This window comes from Garra rufa, chromosome 13 (assembly GCF_049309525.1).
Source record: "Garra rufa chromosome 13, GarRuf1.0, whole genome shotgun sequence".
Taxonomy (NCBI): domain Eukaryota; kingdom Metazoa; phylum Chordata; class Actinopteri; order Cypriniformes; family Cyprinidae; genus Garra; species Garra rufa.
In genome coordinates this window covers 16,575,434-16,588,154 of record NC_133373.1, presented here as the reverse complement: position 1 = coordinate 16,588,154, position 12,721 = coordinate 16,575,434, and the positions used below count along the sequence as shown (strand labels likewise).

The window sequence follows — 12,721 nt, the reverse complement described above, 5'->3', positions numbered from 1 at the left end:
TGCTTGTTTACTTGTACTCATACACAAGATACCATCAACCGGTTGCATAGAACATACATGCAGTGTTCTTTGAGTAAACAGTGCCATGCATCAACACTGATGCCTGTCTAAAAAAGTGTATCAGTTTCAGTGCATCACAGGTTGGTGCCAGAATGGGACATATTGAGCAATGTGGATAACATTTACTCTTAGGACAAAGAATGATGGGCTTACAGTATGCGTACGGGGTGTGTCGGTGGCAATATATCTTATTCTCTCCTGTACCCATCCACTCTAGAAGCTTAGCTCGGGGAACATGACAAACGAGAAGATAACACGACTGTACGACATGGGCTGTGAGCCGGAGAGGAGGGCATGGGTGGATCGCTACATCGCCTTCATGGAGGAGAGGGGCACACCTGTCCCCAACCTGCCTTCAGTGGGCAAAAAGCCGCTGGATCTGTGCCGCCTCTACCTCTGTGTTCGAGAAATCGGAGGCTTGGCTATGGTAAGTGAAGTCTGGAAAGGCTGTTGCCGCAGCTCTTTTGAGCTCTGTGAGAGTACTGCTATGTGTTCGTGCTGGGGTTTTAAAGGAGCAGAGCTTTGAAATGCATGTTAAAGAACGGCGAAACCTCTCTTATCCTTCCTCATGTCTGCCTTAACCATCAATCACAGACATCAAAGAAACAGAGGGGGGGGGGTTTACTAAGAATGCATTGCACCTGCTAATGGTGTTATTTAATTGCACGTGCTCTCAGCATTGTTTTAGCACCCTGAATCTCACACAAGGCTGGTGGAAGAACAATTAAAAAAATAAATAAATACATAAAAAATCTTGGCCAGACTACAGTGACTGCTGGTTCCTTTTATATCAGGGAGTATAATAGTTAGTACATGCTCCACTATTTTTACATTTTACATATTTTTTCGTGTTAAATTGAATCTTTATACACAGTAAAACTGATTTTAATAACACTGTTAAATGTAAATTCAAATGTAATATGTAAAAAATAAAATCTAATGAATATCAGTTTGAGAAATATCAACTTGTACACAAAATAATTATCTATCTTATCCTTAATGGACATAATTTTAATATGTGTGCATCACTCATTTACATAATTTATGACGTTTAACAGATACAACAGTGTTTTAGTAGCATGTTAGATTTTTTTAAGTCAAAATACTATGAGAATAAGGTCTAAATATTCAGAGAATAAAGTCGAAATATTCTGAGAATAAAGTCGAAATATTTTGAACAAATAAAGTCGAAATTACGAGAATAACGTCGAAATGTTTAAAAAAATAAAGTCAAATTATTTTGAGAATAAAGTTGAAATTACGAGAATAAAGTCGAAATGTTTCGAGAATAAAGTCAAAATTACGAGATTAAAGAATATATTTTGAGAGTATATTCTAGCCTATTGTGCATGCAAATAGCCCGGATTCAGAGCACCGGGAGATATTCCAAAGTCTCAGCAAATTTATAATTTGTATTTTGTGATAAAATTGACAGAATTTGAAAACTGAGCTGTGTTATATTAAAGCAACAAGGCACAAAATGATTGTGATTACTGGATGCGCTGCAAATAACGAATGGAAGACGTTAAATATTATGTCCAATCATTTACTGTATTATACTGTGAGTAAAACTGCTTGTGAATTGTCAATTAACATTATATACCTCAGAAAAGACAACAATATAACGTATATGTAACAAGCCCACTTTAACCTTTAGAACATTTTATTATTATTTATTTTACGTTTTAATTAAATGCAAGTGAGGAATAAAAATAGGATACTGCAGATGTTTTTGCGGAGTAGGTGCTAGAAAGAAAATGTATCATTTAATGAACTGATTAAAATGGACTCTTACTCCTAGTAAGATGATGTGGCCACAAAACAATATTCAAATACATTTCAGTGGCCTGGCAACTTCTCCCGGTGCTCTCAATCTGGACCTTTGCATGTGCAATATAGGCTATACTCTGAAAATAGTATAACTTTATTTCCACTGATTTAAATTCTCGAAACATTTCGACTTTATTCTCGAAATATATTTCGACTTTATGCTCAAATATTTCGACTTTATTCTTAAAATAGACTTTATAGACTTCAATCTCCTAATCACACGAAACTGATCTTTATATACTTATATCATTATACACTTTCATATTTTAAATGTACTACATACAATTTATTTGAGGGGGCAGTGAAACATTTAGCTAAACTTTAGCTTCTCTAGCTTTAGCTTTGAGGTTACCGAATGCTTTTTTCTTTTTTTGCTGGAAAAGAAAATGTTTCAAAGAGCTCAAAAAATAAGTGGAAGACCCCCTGCAGTATTGCCACAGACCCCTGTTAAAGACCCCTGCTTTAAATAAAGCTTTTCTTTTCCACCAGGGTACTGTGGGCGGTAATAGTGCAATGCTTATTATGTCTGGCTAACAGCAATGATGTTTGTGAATCCTGCGCTTTCCATAATGCCTCATTTACATAGGAAAGAGGTATGTTTATGCAAAAAAGAATTACAGTGAATTGATTTAAAGGCATATATAGTGCCTGGTTAAGTTAACTGCTGGTGGCACATCAATCAGTCACAGGGTTAGATGGCGGAACTGCTTAGTGAATTGAATGCTTCTTGAATGGTTTTGATTGAAAATATCTCCTTGAACAGGTAAATAAGAACAAGAAATGGAGAGAGCTGTCTACCCACCTGAATGTGGGGACGTCCAGCAGCTCTGCTAGTTCCCTCAAGAAGCAGTACATCCAGTACCTGTTCGCCTACGAGTGCAAGGTGGAGCGCGGCGAGGAACCCCCACCTGATGCGTTCACCATGGGAGACAGCAAGAAGCAACCACAGCAGGCCAAGATTCAGCCACCCTCACCTGGTAAAGACCTTTACAGAATTGCTATGGAGAGAACAAACTGTTAAGATTTTAGAAAGAAGGCTTATATTCATTTCATCACTGTTAACTAGGCTTCATGTTTTATGTACTAAAGCATAAAGCCCAAGAAGTCATGGTTTACAGTGATTTTAAAGGGGTGTTTTTAGGCACGACATGGAGCAGGGCTAAAAGCCCTTTAGCTGTTTCAAAGTAACTATTAAACATGGGTTTAGTGGGTCAATTAATTTTATAAAAAATGTACTGTGTATCTGACAGCTTCATAAAATAAACATTAACCACCAAAAATTCATAATATATTGATGAATAACTGATGTAATTAGGTCATAGGTGTGTTTATAAAGTATTTCACAAAGGCTTTCACAAATGGCTCAGCTAATCATTGTCAAGAACCAGAACTATTTGTTTTACATTAAAGGATTATTGCACCAAAATAAAAATTTACTGATAATTTACTCACCCCCATGTCATCCAATATGTTCATGTGTTTCTTTCTTCAGTTGCAAAGCAATTAGGTTTTTTGAGGAAAACGTTTCAGGATTTTTCTCCATATAGTGGACTTCAATGGTGCTCAACAGATTGAAGGTTAAAAATGCAGTTTCAGTGCAGCTTCAAAGGGCTCTACATGATCCCAGCTGAGGAATAAGAGTCTTATCTAGCGAAATGATCGGTTATTCCCTAAAAAAAAATACAATTTATATACTTTTTAACCTCAAATGCTCGTCTGGCTCTGCTATGCGCAAGTGCACTCTGTGTACTCCGGTTCAGTACAGTTAGGGTATGTTGAAAAACTCTTATCTCGTTTTCTCCTCCAACTTTAAAATCAAGACGAGCATTTGTGGTTAAAAAGTGTATAAATATTACTTTTTTTTAAGAAAATGATCGATCGAGAAAAATCCTGAAATGTTTTCTTTAAAAAAAACATATTTTCTTTCCGACTGAAGAAAGAAAGACATGCATATATCTTGGATGACATGGGGTGAGTAAATTCAGGACATTTTTATTCTGGAAGTGGAGTAATCCTTTAACAGTTTATTCTTATAACACCTACTGAAATCAACTTTATTTTAGATTATTTTAGACTTTATTTTCGACTTTTGACCAACTTTGATCAATGTGATGCATCAAATTGCATGGTTGTTGAGGATAATCGTTAGATTATTATTATTGAAACAAGGAAAAAATCCCATAGATTTGGATTGATAGACCTGAACTGTCATTGTTATCTAGAGAACAGAATATCATACAGAGTTACCCTAGTCATTGAAAATGCAAACATGTCAGGAAATGTTACATTATAAAGGCCTTGAAAGTCTTTTTACAAATTAATACAAAGCTGTGTACATTTAGAAAAGTCGTGGAAATGACTGTTTGGTAACTGTTTGTTTAGATAATAATCGTTTTGAACTTGCGTAGGCAGGCAGTATTGTTCACAAATTGTTCACTATGGCTTTGTGAATTCTACATTTTTTCTCAATGAAATGTAATAGTGATGTTCTGGAATATCTGTCAATGCTGCAGAGTATAATATTTCATGTCATTCTTAGATTTATCTGCATCACTCGTATGTTGCTCTGGTCTGCCTGCCTTATAATGAATTCAGAGCGGCTCTAGACAGAGCTATAAATATCTGACAGGTGATTGAGTCAAACTGAGACGGACGGGGGGGAAGGGGTGAGAAAGAGGGCTGTCAAGCTGCTGGCTTAAGGATTCCCGTCCCCCCTCTTCCTAAGGCTAATGACTGATGATGTCACAGGAAAAGAGAGGGAGAGAGAGAGAGCTGTCAAACAGCAGGGGAGGGATTCCCTCCGAGAAGATTAATGGGGGAGGAGTGTGGGATAAAAACAAAAGTGACCTCAGCCTGACCCCCCTCGCTCAATGCAGACCAGTGAGCCAGCACTTTTTCCCCCTTCTCTCTCTCTCTACCGCCCTCTCCGACTCTCAAAATATGCGTAAGGTCATTGGCGGTCACACAGACTGGAAGTGTTACAGCATAGCACCATGTATTGTTTACTTTCAGTGCTGAAAGACGATTTTGTGGCTGGCAGCAGATCAAGGACATGTAAAGCAGACACTCTTTCATTCCCTCATTCTTTCATTCTGCCCCGATTCTTTTTGTTCCCTGCGCTGAAATCTTTTGAAGTACCTTTTACTGCTCTGAGCTGCGGAGGAAAATGCAAATTGGTTTTATTACTTTGCATCAACTGAGCCGTAGAAATTTCAGACGTTATTAGGATGGTGTCCTTTTATGCCATTGCATTTCTATGGAAATTAATAACTAGTGTATTCAAATGTTATTGGATTATGGAAATGCAGTCTGGGGATTGTAAGATTTTGGTTTCTTTCCCTTGAGCTTGGAAGAAGTGATTAGGACATTGTCATTTGCTTGTAGATTTCTAAAATACCATTTAAGCAGAATCAGAATATTATTTCTAAAAAAGGGGGATTTTTAAAATATTACACAAGCTGTTTTATGTTTTAATGAGGCTTTTACATTATTTGAATTGAGGTAATATGCAGTTCATTGTTTCACAATGACAGGAATCAGTTATTCAGGAAATTTCAAAGCAGTTAACAATAATTTTCAGTGCATCTCAATTTATTATTCAATAATAAAAAATAAAAAAAATATTGCATTATTGCAAAATTAAGAAGGCATCAAAATGCTAAATGTTTTTTTTCCAAGCCTAACAGTTCACTCCAAAAATGAGCCCTCATTTTATTCCTTCATGTAATGTGCATTTCTGCTTTGTTCAACAGCAAACTCTGGCTCTCTTCAAGGGCCGCAGACTCCTCAATCTACAGGCAGCAGCACTATGACAGAGATGCCAGGGGACCTAAAGCCGCCAACACCAGCTACCACACCCCACGGACAAGTGACCCCTCAGCCAACTGTCAGGTACACTGAACTGATGCATTAAATTTTCCTTTACTCATGTGAGTGTGTGTATATCATGTATTGATTTGTTGTCCTTGTTTTACACTACGTCTTTAGAAACAGTGGTGTTAGTGTGCAAGATCCGTTTTCTGAAAGCAGTGACCCAGCCTTCCAAAAGCGAGGCCCCATGCATGGAGGAGGCAGCGGAGATGCCACCTCTAGAATGCAGTTTGACACCAGTAAGGATCCCTATGGAGCTGCTAGGAAAGGTGTGTTGCTATTACAATTACCACATATTGGGCTAGTTTCACATTTCTTCTGTCTGCTCACTGCTCCCTCCCAGTGTCTTCCTTATTTTAGAGGCGGATATTTATTATTTTCTTGGACACTGCTGCCATCTAGTGTCTGCAGGTTGAAGCCAGCATGAAATCAAAATTGGCCTAGTTTGTTTTCTTAGTAATGCATGTTGATAGAATTATTGTTAATTTTTTCAGTGTGCTTAATTCTAGGGAATTTTTTTTTTTTGCATGTGTTTTTTTTTATCAAAAGGTAATAATTTCCTCTTCTAAAGTGACTTTTTCTATATCTAAATAAATACGGCTCGATAGCTAGGTCAAAATCTTTATTGCCTCCAAAATTGAGCTGGACTAAATTTGCAATATTTAATTGAGTTTTTATTGCTGTTTTATTTTAAATTTGATTTCTTTTCACTGTTAGGTACTTTGTTCATTTCAGTTTTTTAGTACATTTAATTTCAGGATTTTAAATGATTAGTTCACTTTCATAACAACAGTTTACAGATAGTTTACTCAACCGCTTGTCATCCAAGATGTTAATGTATTTCTTTCTTCAGTCGTAAAGAAAGTATGTTATTTGAGGAAAACATTTTAGGCGTTTTCTCCATATAGTGGACTTCTATAGTGCCCCGAGTTTGAACTTCCAAAATGCAGTTTAAATGCAGCTTCAAAGGGCTCTGAACGATCCCAGCCGAGGAAGAAGCGTCGTATCTAGTGAAACGTTTGGTTATTTTCTAAAAAAAAAGTTACAATTTATATAATTTTTAACTTTAAAGCCCTTTGAAGCTGCATTTTAAGTTCAAACTTGTAGGCATCATAAAAATCCACTATATGGAGAAGATTCCTGAAATGTTTTCCTCAAAAAACATAGTTTCTTTATGACTAAAGAAAGAAAAACAAACATCTTGGATGACAAGGGGGTGACTAAATTATCTATAAATTTTTGTTCTGGAAGTGAACTAATCCTTAAAGACCAACATTAATACATTAATGGAGATTATTTAAAATATGTTTATGTAAATTAACATTTTTACTTTTTTTATCTTTACAACAAAAAAATACTATCCTTTTTGGTAGTTCAGCTTCATTTTCCATGTGTGTTAGATTTGATTTTTATTTAAATTTACAAAAAAGTTGTTACTTTTTTGTCAACAGTAATAACACTGCAATTGACTACAAACTGGGATAAACATCTAGTACCATTCTCATATGGATCAAATATGATTTTCACAAAAAATCTACAAAATACCCAATGGATAAAATGAATGCCCTACATTTTTTCTCATTGAATATTCTGTTTCTACTAATATTCTGTCATTGGAAATATGTTTCAAGTGGTTGTGAATACTCTTTCATGTTATTTTTAGTTTTGCATTACAGTTTAAAGAATTGATTTGTTTTCAGGTGGCTCTGAGCCCTTCATGCCAGGGCAGATGTCAGGTAGTGGCATGCAGGAAATGTATCCACGCGGACCGCCCTCAGGCATGGGTATAGGCCCACGACCCCAGTACTCCTACAATCCTGGTTTTGAGAGGAGGTAGGCCAGATCACCAGTCAGTTCATTACCTGGATAAAAACAGTGCAGTAATTAAATTAGCATTGCAACCATTCTTTAATGTTTTTGTTCACAGGCCAGACCATGTCTTGGGTCCAGAGGGGGGAATTGCCACCCCTGGAAATCAGAACAACATGGTGCCTTCCAACAGTGATCCCAGCATGTTCTCAGGCAGTAGATACGCCTCTCATCAGAGGTATAAAGTGATTGCTGTTGACTAGTGTATATGCATGTATTTGGTGTGTAGAGCTATAGTATAGTATTTTCTGTTTTATTATAGACATGGACATGATGGCTATGGGCAGCAGTACCCTCACAGCATGCCATATGGTGCACATGGGATGTATCCCCAACAGCAGGTCAGCCATCAAATGTCATTAAGTCTTTGTGTTTGTGATAATGTTTCATTTCATTTAATATTTGTGATTACAGCTATATTTTAAACTTTACGTATTTACTTTTTACAGGGTTATAAGCGGCCTGGGGAAGGGATGTATGGCCCTCCTGCTAAGCGCCATGAGAGTGAAGCCTATGGTATGCAGTACAGTGGCCAGCAGCCTGACATGTATAGTCAATACGGTTACCCAGAGCGTAGGCCCATGCAAAGCCCGTTCCCCTATCCATATGGACGTGATCGCATGCAGCCAGGTGGGCAGGGACCTCCTCAGCACAGCATGATGAGTGGTGGACCACCCCCATCCTCCAACTCTAGCGGTGGGCCTCAGGGGAACATGTGGCACACCAGGCACGACATGAGTTACCCTTACCCTGGCCGGCAGGGTCATGGGGCCCCCTACCCTTCCATGAGCCGAGGAGATGATCCAGAAGTCAGGGCCAGTCAGGACAGTCAGTGGCCTGGTCAGCGCCAATCCCCCTACCCACCACACTCTTCATCCTCTTCCAGCTCCATGCCTCCCATGGCTAGCCGGCAACCACCTTCTTCCTACCAATCTCCTCCAGCGATGCCAAACCATATCTCTCGAGTCCCAAGCCCTGCACCATTCCCACGGTCTGTGGGTGGCTCTATGTCACCCAATAAGGCTCACATGATGGCCTCTATGAAGCAGATGCAAAAGCCGGGAGGTCCAGGGTCCATGCCAAGCTCTCAAAGTAGTGGTCTTCCTGGGCAAGGCTTCCCGGCAATCCATCGGGAGGTCACTTACCCATTGGACTCGGTGGAGGCCACACAGCCTCATCTTAAACCCCGCCGAAGGTTAACATCCAAAGAAATTGGTAAGGAACTCTTTTCAAGGATTAAACAACTTTTGAATGATATGGTTATGATAAGTTTCTAACTATATTTGTGTATCTTAAGGCACACCAGAGGCTTGGCGTGTGATGATGTCCCTGAAATCTGGTTTGCTTGCTGAGAGCACATGGGCCCTGGATACAATAAACATCTTGCTGTATGATGACAACACAGTGTCTTCCTTTGGTCTGTCTCAGGTAAGTGTGTATGAAAGGGTTGCAAGTCTTGGGTGAAGAGTGTAGGAAATGACTGCAATAGTCTTATTGCATTTGTAGTTTTGTGGTTGTATTTAGTAGCAGTTTCTGAGAAATTGCAGATGTATATTCTTTGATAATGTATTTTTTTTGTCTTTTCCTTTTCTAGTTGCCCGGTTTCTTGGAGCTCATTGTTGAATATTTCAGAAGGTGCTTAATAGAGATCTTTGGGATCCTTGAGGAATATGAAGTTGGAACAGAGGGTCAGAAAACTCTTCTTGGCCCATGTCCGGAACCCACAGAAAAAGAGCAACCTTCCAATCAAGACCTAAAAAGCCAATCCAATACAGAACAGGTGGAGCGATTAGATGCAGAGCCTGAAAAACCTCAGCCCAGCAGCTCAGCAGCAGCACTCAATATGGAGAAAAGGGAAGACGTCGCAGAGGATAAGGCAGATGAAAAGAACATTGGTAAAGAACCATGTCCTCCAGTGGAGCCCAGACCCAAGCAAGCCAGTAAGTATGATAAACTCCCAGTGAAGGTTGAGGAAAGAGAGGCTGTGGCAGATTGTGTGGAGGATCGTTCAGAGCTGCTAGGTCTGGCTGGGGAGTTCACCAGTGGGCTTCTGCATTGGAAGGCAGGTGGAGGGGACTCCACTGCCCACATCCAGACCCATTTTGAAAAACGTAGAGAAGAAGAAGAGGATCAGAAGCCTTTAGAGAATCAGGAAGGTGTACAGGCACCTGAAAAAGAAACGGTTGAAGAGGAGCATGGGAAGGAAGAGGAACTGAAAAGAGAACTTCCAGGACCTTCAGAGGAAAACTTGACAGCCACTGTAGATGACGTGCTAAGTTCTCGTCGAGGGTCCCTATCAGAAGGTGAAACTCAGACATTCCCCTTCCGCAACACAAAGAACCAGAGCAACATTACTTTGCTGGAAGATGAGCCCCGATGCTGGGACGAAGCACCTCTTTCGGTAGCCGAGGGCTGGCAAGATGAGTTGGCTAGGCGCTGTATCTGTGTGTCCAATATAATTCGTGGACTGTCCTTTATCCCGGGCAATGACAGCGAAATGGCTCGGCATCCTGGTTTAGTGCTCATTCTTGGAAAACTTGTGCTTCTGCATCATGAGCACCCTAAGAGAAAAAGGATGCCACCTACCTACCAGCGAGAGGAAGAGCGAGGTCTGGCGTGCAGCAAGGATGAGTGGTGGTGGGACTGCCTAGGTGCCTTGCGTGAGAACACCTTGGTCACCCTTGCCAACATTTCAGGACAGCTAGACCTGTCTGTCTATCCGGAAAGTATCTGCCTTCCAATTCTGGACGGGCTGCTCCACTGGATGGTGTGCCCTTCTGCGGAGGCCCAGGACCCGTTTTGCACGGCAAATGGCTTCTCCTCGCTCACACCGCAGAGGCTGGTGCTGGAGTGTCTGTGCAAACTAAGCATCCAAGACTCTAACGTTGACCTTCTGCTGGCCACACCCCCTTTTAGCAGACAGGAGCGCCTCTTTGCCACATTTGTGCGGCACGTCGGCGAACGAAAGAGCCAGGTGTGCCGCGAGATGGCCGTAGCCGTTCTCTCCAATCTTGCACAGGGTGATCCAACGGCTGCCCGAGCCGTTGCCCTGCAGAAGGGCAGCGTGGGAGCCTTGATAAGCTTCCTAGAGGACAGTGTTGCCATGGCACAGTATCAGCAGAGCCCTCACAGTCTCTTGCACATGGGACACTCCACCCACCCCGAGCCGCCCAGCATCAACATGATGTGCCGGGCCGCCAAAGCCCTGCTGGCCATGGCCCAAGTGGAGGAGAACAGGCCTGAGTTTGTGCTCTACGAGAGCAGGCTTCTTGATATCTCGCTGTCCTCCGTGCTGAACTCTGGCGTGGCGGCCATCCTGTGTGAGGTACTGTTTAAGCTCGGCCGCTCGTGACAGGCACAAAGGAGCGGGAGCCTAGAGTGCCATCATGGGAACGTGCGGCTGAGCTGAGCCACAGAGATCACACAGAACTGTCGGTGTTATATTTTTATTTAAGGAAAAGAACACAAACAAAAATCGTTTTTACATACAAATGAATATATAGAGAATATATATAGCTCCTCTGCCCCATTTCCCAGTTTTCATTTTGGATTTTTAAATGATTTTAATACAGATATTTAATACTTGGTCTTTTTGTTTTTGTTTTCTATTCTTTTTTTATTTGTTTCATTTTGTTTCATCTGTGTATTTTCTTTCATTTGTTTTAACCAAAGTTGGCATCTGATACCGTTAGTTTTTAGAGTATTTTGCTCTCAGAATGTTTTTAATTGTTTTGATGCAGTGTTTCGTTTGTTTTCTTGTGGGACTTTGTTTATTCGGGGAATGCAGATTTATTTAAATTGTGAGACATGTTGTAGATAGAATTTCTCTTGCAATGTGTTGCGATAAAAGAACAAAAAAAAAAAAACGTAAAAAAAAACCACACTGATTTTAAGACATACATGTATACAGCTCTGAAAAAAGCATTGTGCAATAGTTTTAGCTGGCTCAGAGGGAAGATAATGAAATGTGAATGACCACAGGCAATGTTCTAATATGACCACCAGTATTGCACTGTTTCACCACACCAGTATCTGAGGGTCAAGCGAGTGTTGGTTCTAAACTGACTTGCTTCCATATTAGTGCAGCCACAGAGGCTGAAACTCAAAGTGCTTCGGTTATCCCTCTTCTCTATTCTATATCCACGGGTCGATTTGTATATAGGAACTGTACATTAAATGGGCCCCTTTTCACATTTTTTTCCTCCAAGAGATGTGGTATTATACAAAGTGAGTAGTTTATGCTACATGCTATTGACATTTTGCAAATAAATATTAAGTCATTGTTTTCAGGTGAGGATAGTCTTGAAACATGTAAGGGGCATTCACACAGGGTGAGTTCTTGTATTTGATCTGCGCTATTTTTATTTAATTGTTGGTCACATGTCCAACAGACATCTTTGGTGGTTGTAATGCACCTTGCTGTTTTTGGTATCTTTCAAGAGACCGTTGAAGTTGAAATGCATATTTTGAAACACTGCACAGCAGATCAATTGTCGGTTTTACAACAATGGACCAGCCAGAAGAATTTCAAGTGGATCGAGCATGTATATTAGCAACTGTATGTGGTAACGCATAAACGCACATGTTCACTTTTTAATGCAAGAATTTGTCCTGTGTGAACGCCCTAAAAGACTTTCCTGTGTGTCCTACAATGGAGTTCTGTGTGACAGAGATAGCAATGGCTCCCTCTAATGGCCTTAGATTTTGGAAATTACAGGCTAACTGAAAGACGTCTGATGGCATAAATGTAATTCAATGTGAAAGTTACCCCAGATTGACTTAATGATTTTAACAAAAAATATGTACAACTCTTTATGTAAGCTCTTTTTGCTCCATATGATTTGATGACCATTGTTTATTCAGTATAAAGTCTTTATACATGTTCCACATGTTAAAAGTAAATGTACATGAAATTTGGTCGAGCACTGTGAACGTTGTTTTTCAGTGTTGTGCTTTTTTTTTTCCATGTCAGAGTGCCGAAAAAAGTTACCCAACCGTGTATATCTTCAATATTGTAATATTTAAAACAAACATAATTTACTTGCGGTTAAGTTTGATTGATATATTTTTTTCATGTCTACCCAATGCTCTG

At 39.9% G+C, this 12,721-nt stretch overlaps 1 protein-coding gene across 4 annotated transcripts in view; it reads left to right on the top strand.

Annotated features, from left to right (window-relative positions):
• The window catches only part of arid1b (AT-rich interactive domain 1B), a 101,956-nt gene extending 89,395 nt beyond the window's left edge, over positions 1-12,561 (top strand). For all 4 annotated transcript variants that reach the window (XM_073817152.1, XM_073817150.1, XM_073817151.1 and 1 more), the window contains 10 exons: positions 278-487; positions 2,654-2,867; positions 5,643-5,781; positions 5,878-6,029; positions 7,461-7,593; positions 7,688-7,807; positions 7,892-7,970; positions 8,079-8,844; positions 8,927-9,057; positions 9,224-12,561. In XM_073817152.1, coding sequence (XP_073673253.1) covers positions 278-487; positions 2,654-2,867; positions 5,643-5,781; positions 5,878-6,029; positions 7,461-7,593; positions 7,688-7,807; positions 7,892-7,970; positions 8,079-8,844; positions 8,927-9,057; positions 9,224-10,981 — 3,702 coding nt within the window. In that variant the 3' untranslated portion in view covers positions 10,982-12,561. The remainder of the gene's footprint in view (positions 1-277; positions 488-2,653; positions 2,868-5,642; positions 5,782-5,877; positions 6,030-7,460; positions 7,594-7,687; positions 7,808-7,891; positions 7,971-8,078; positions 8,845-8,926; positions 9,058-9,223) is intronic.
• The last annotated feature ends 160 nt before the right edge of the window (positions 12,562-12,721 follow it).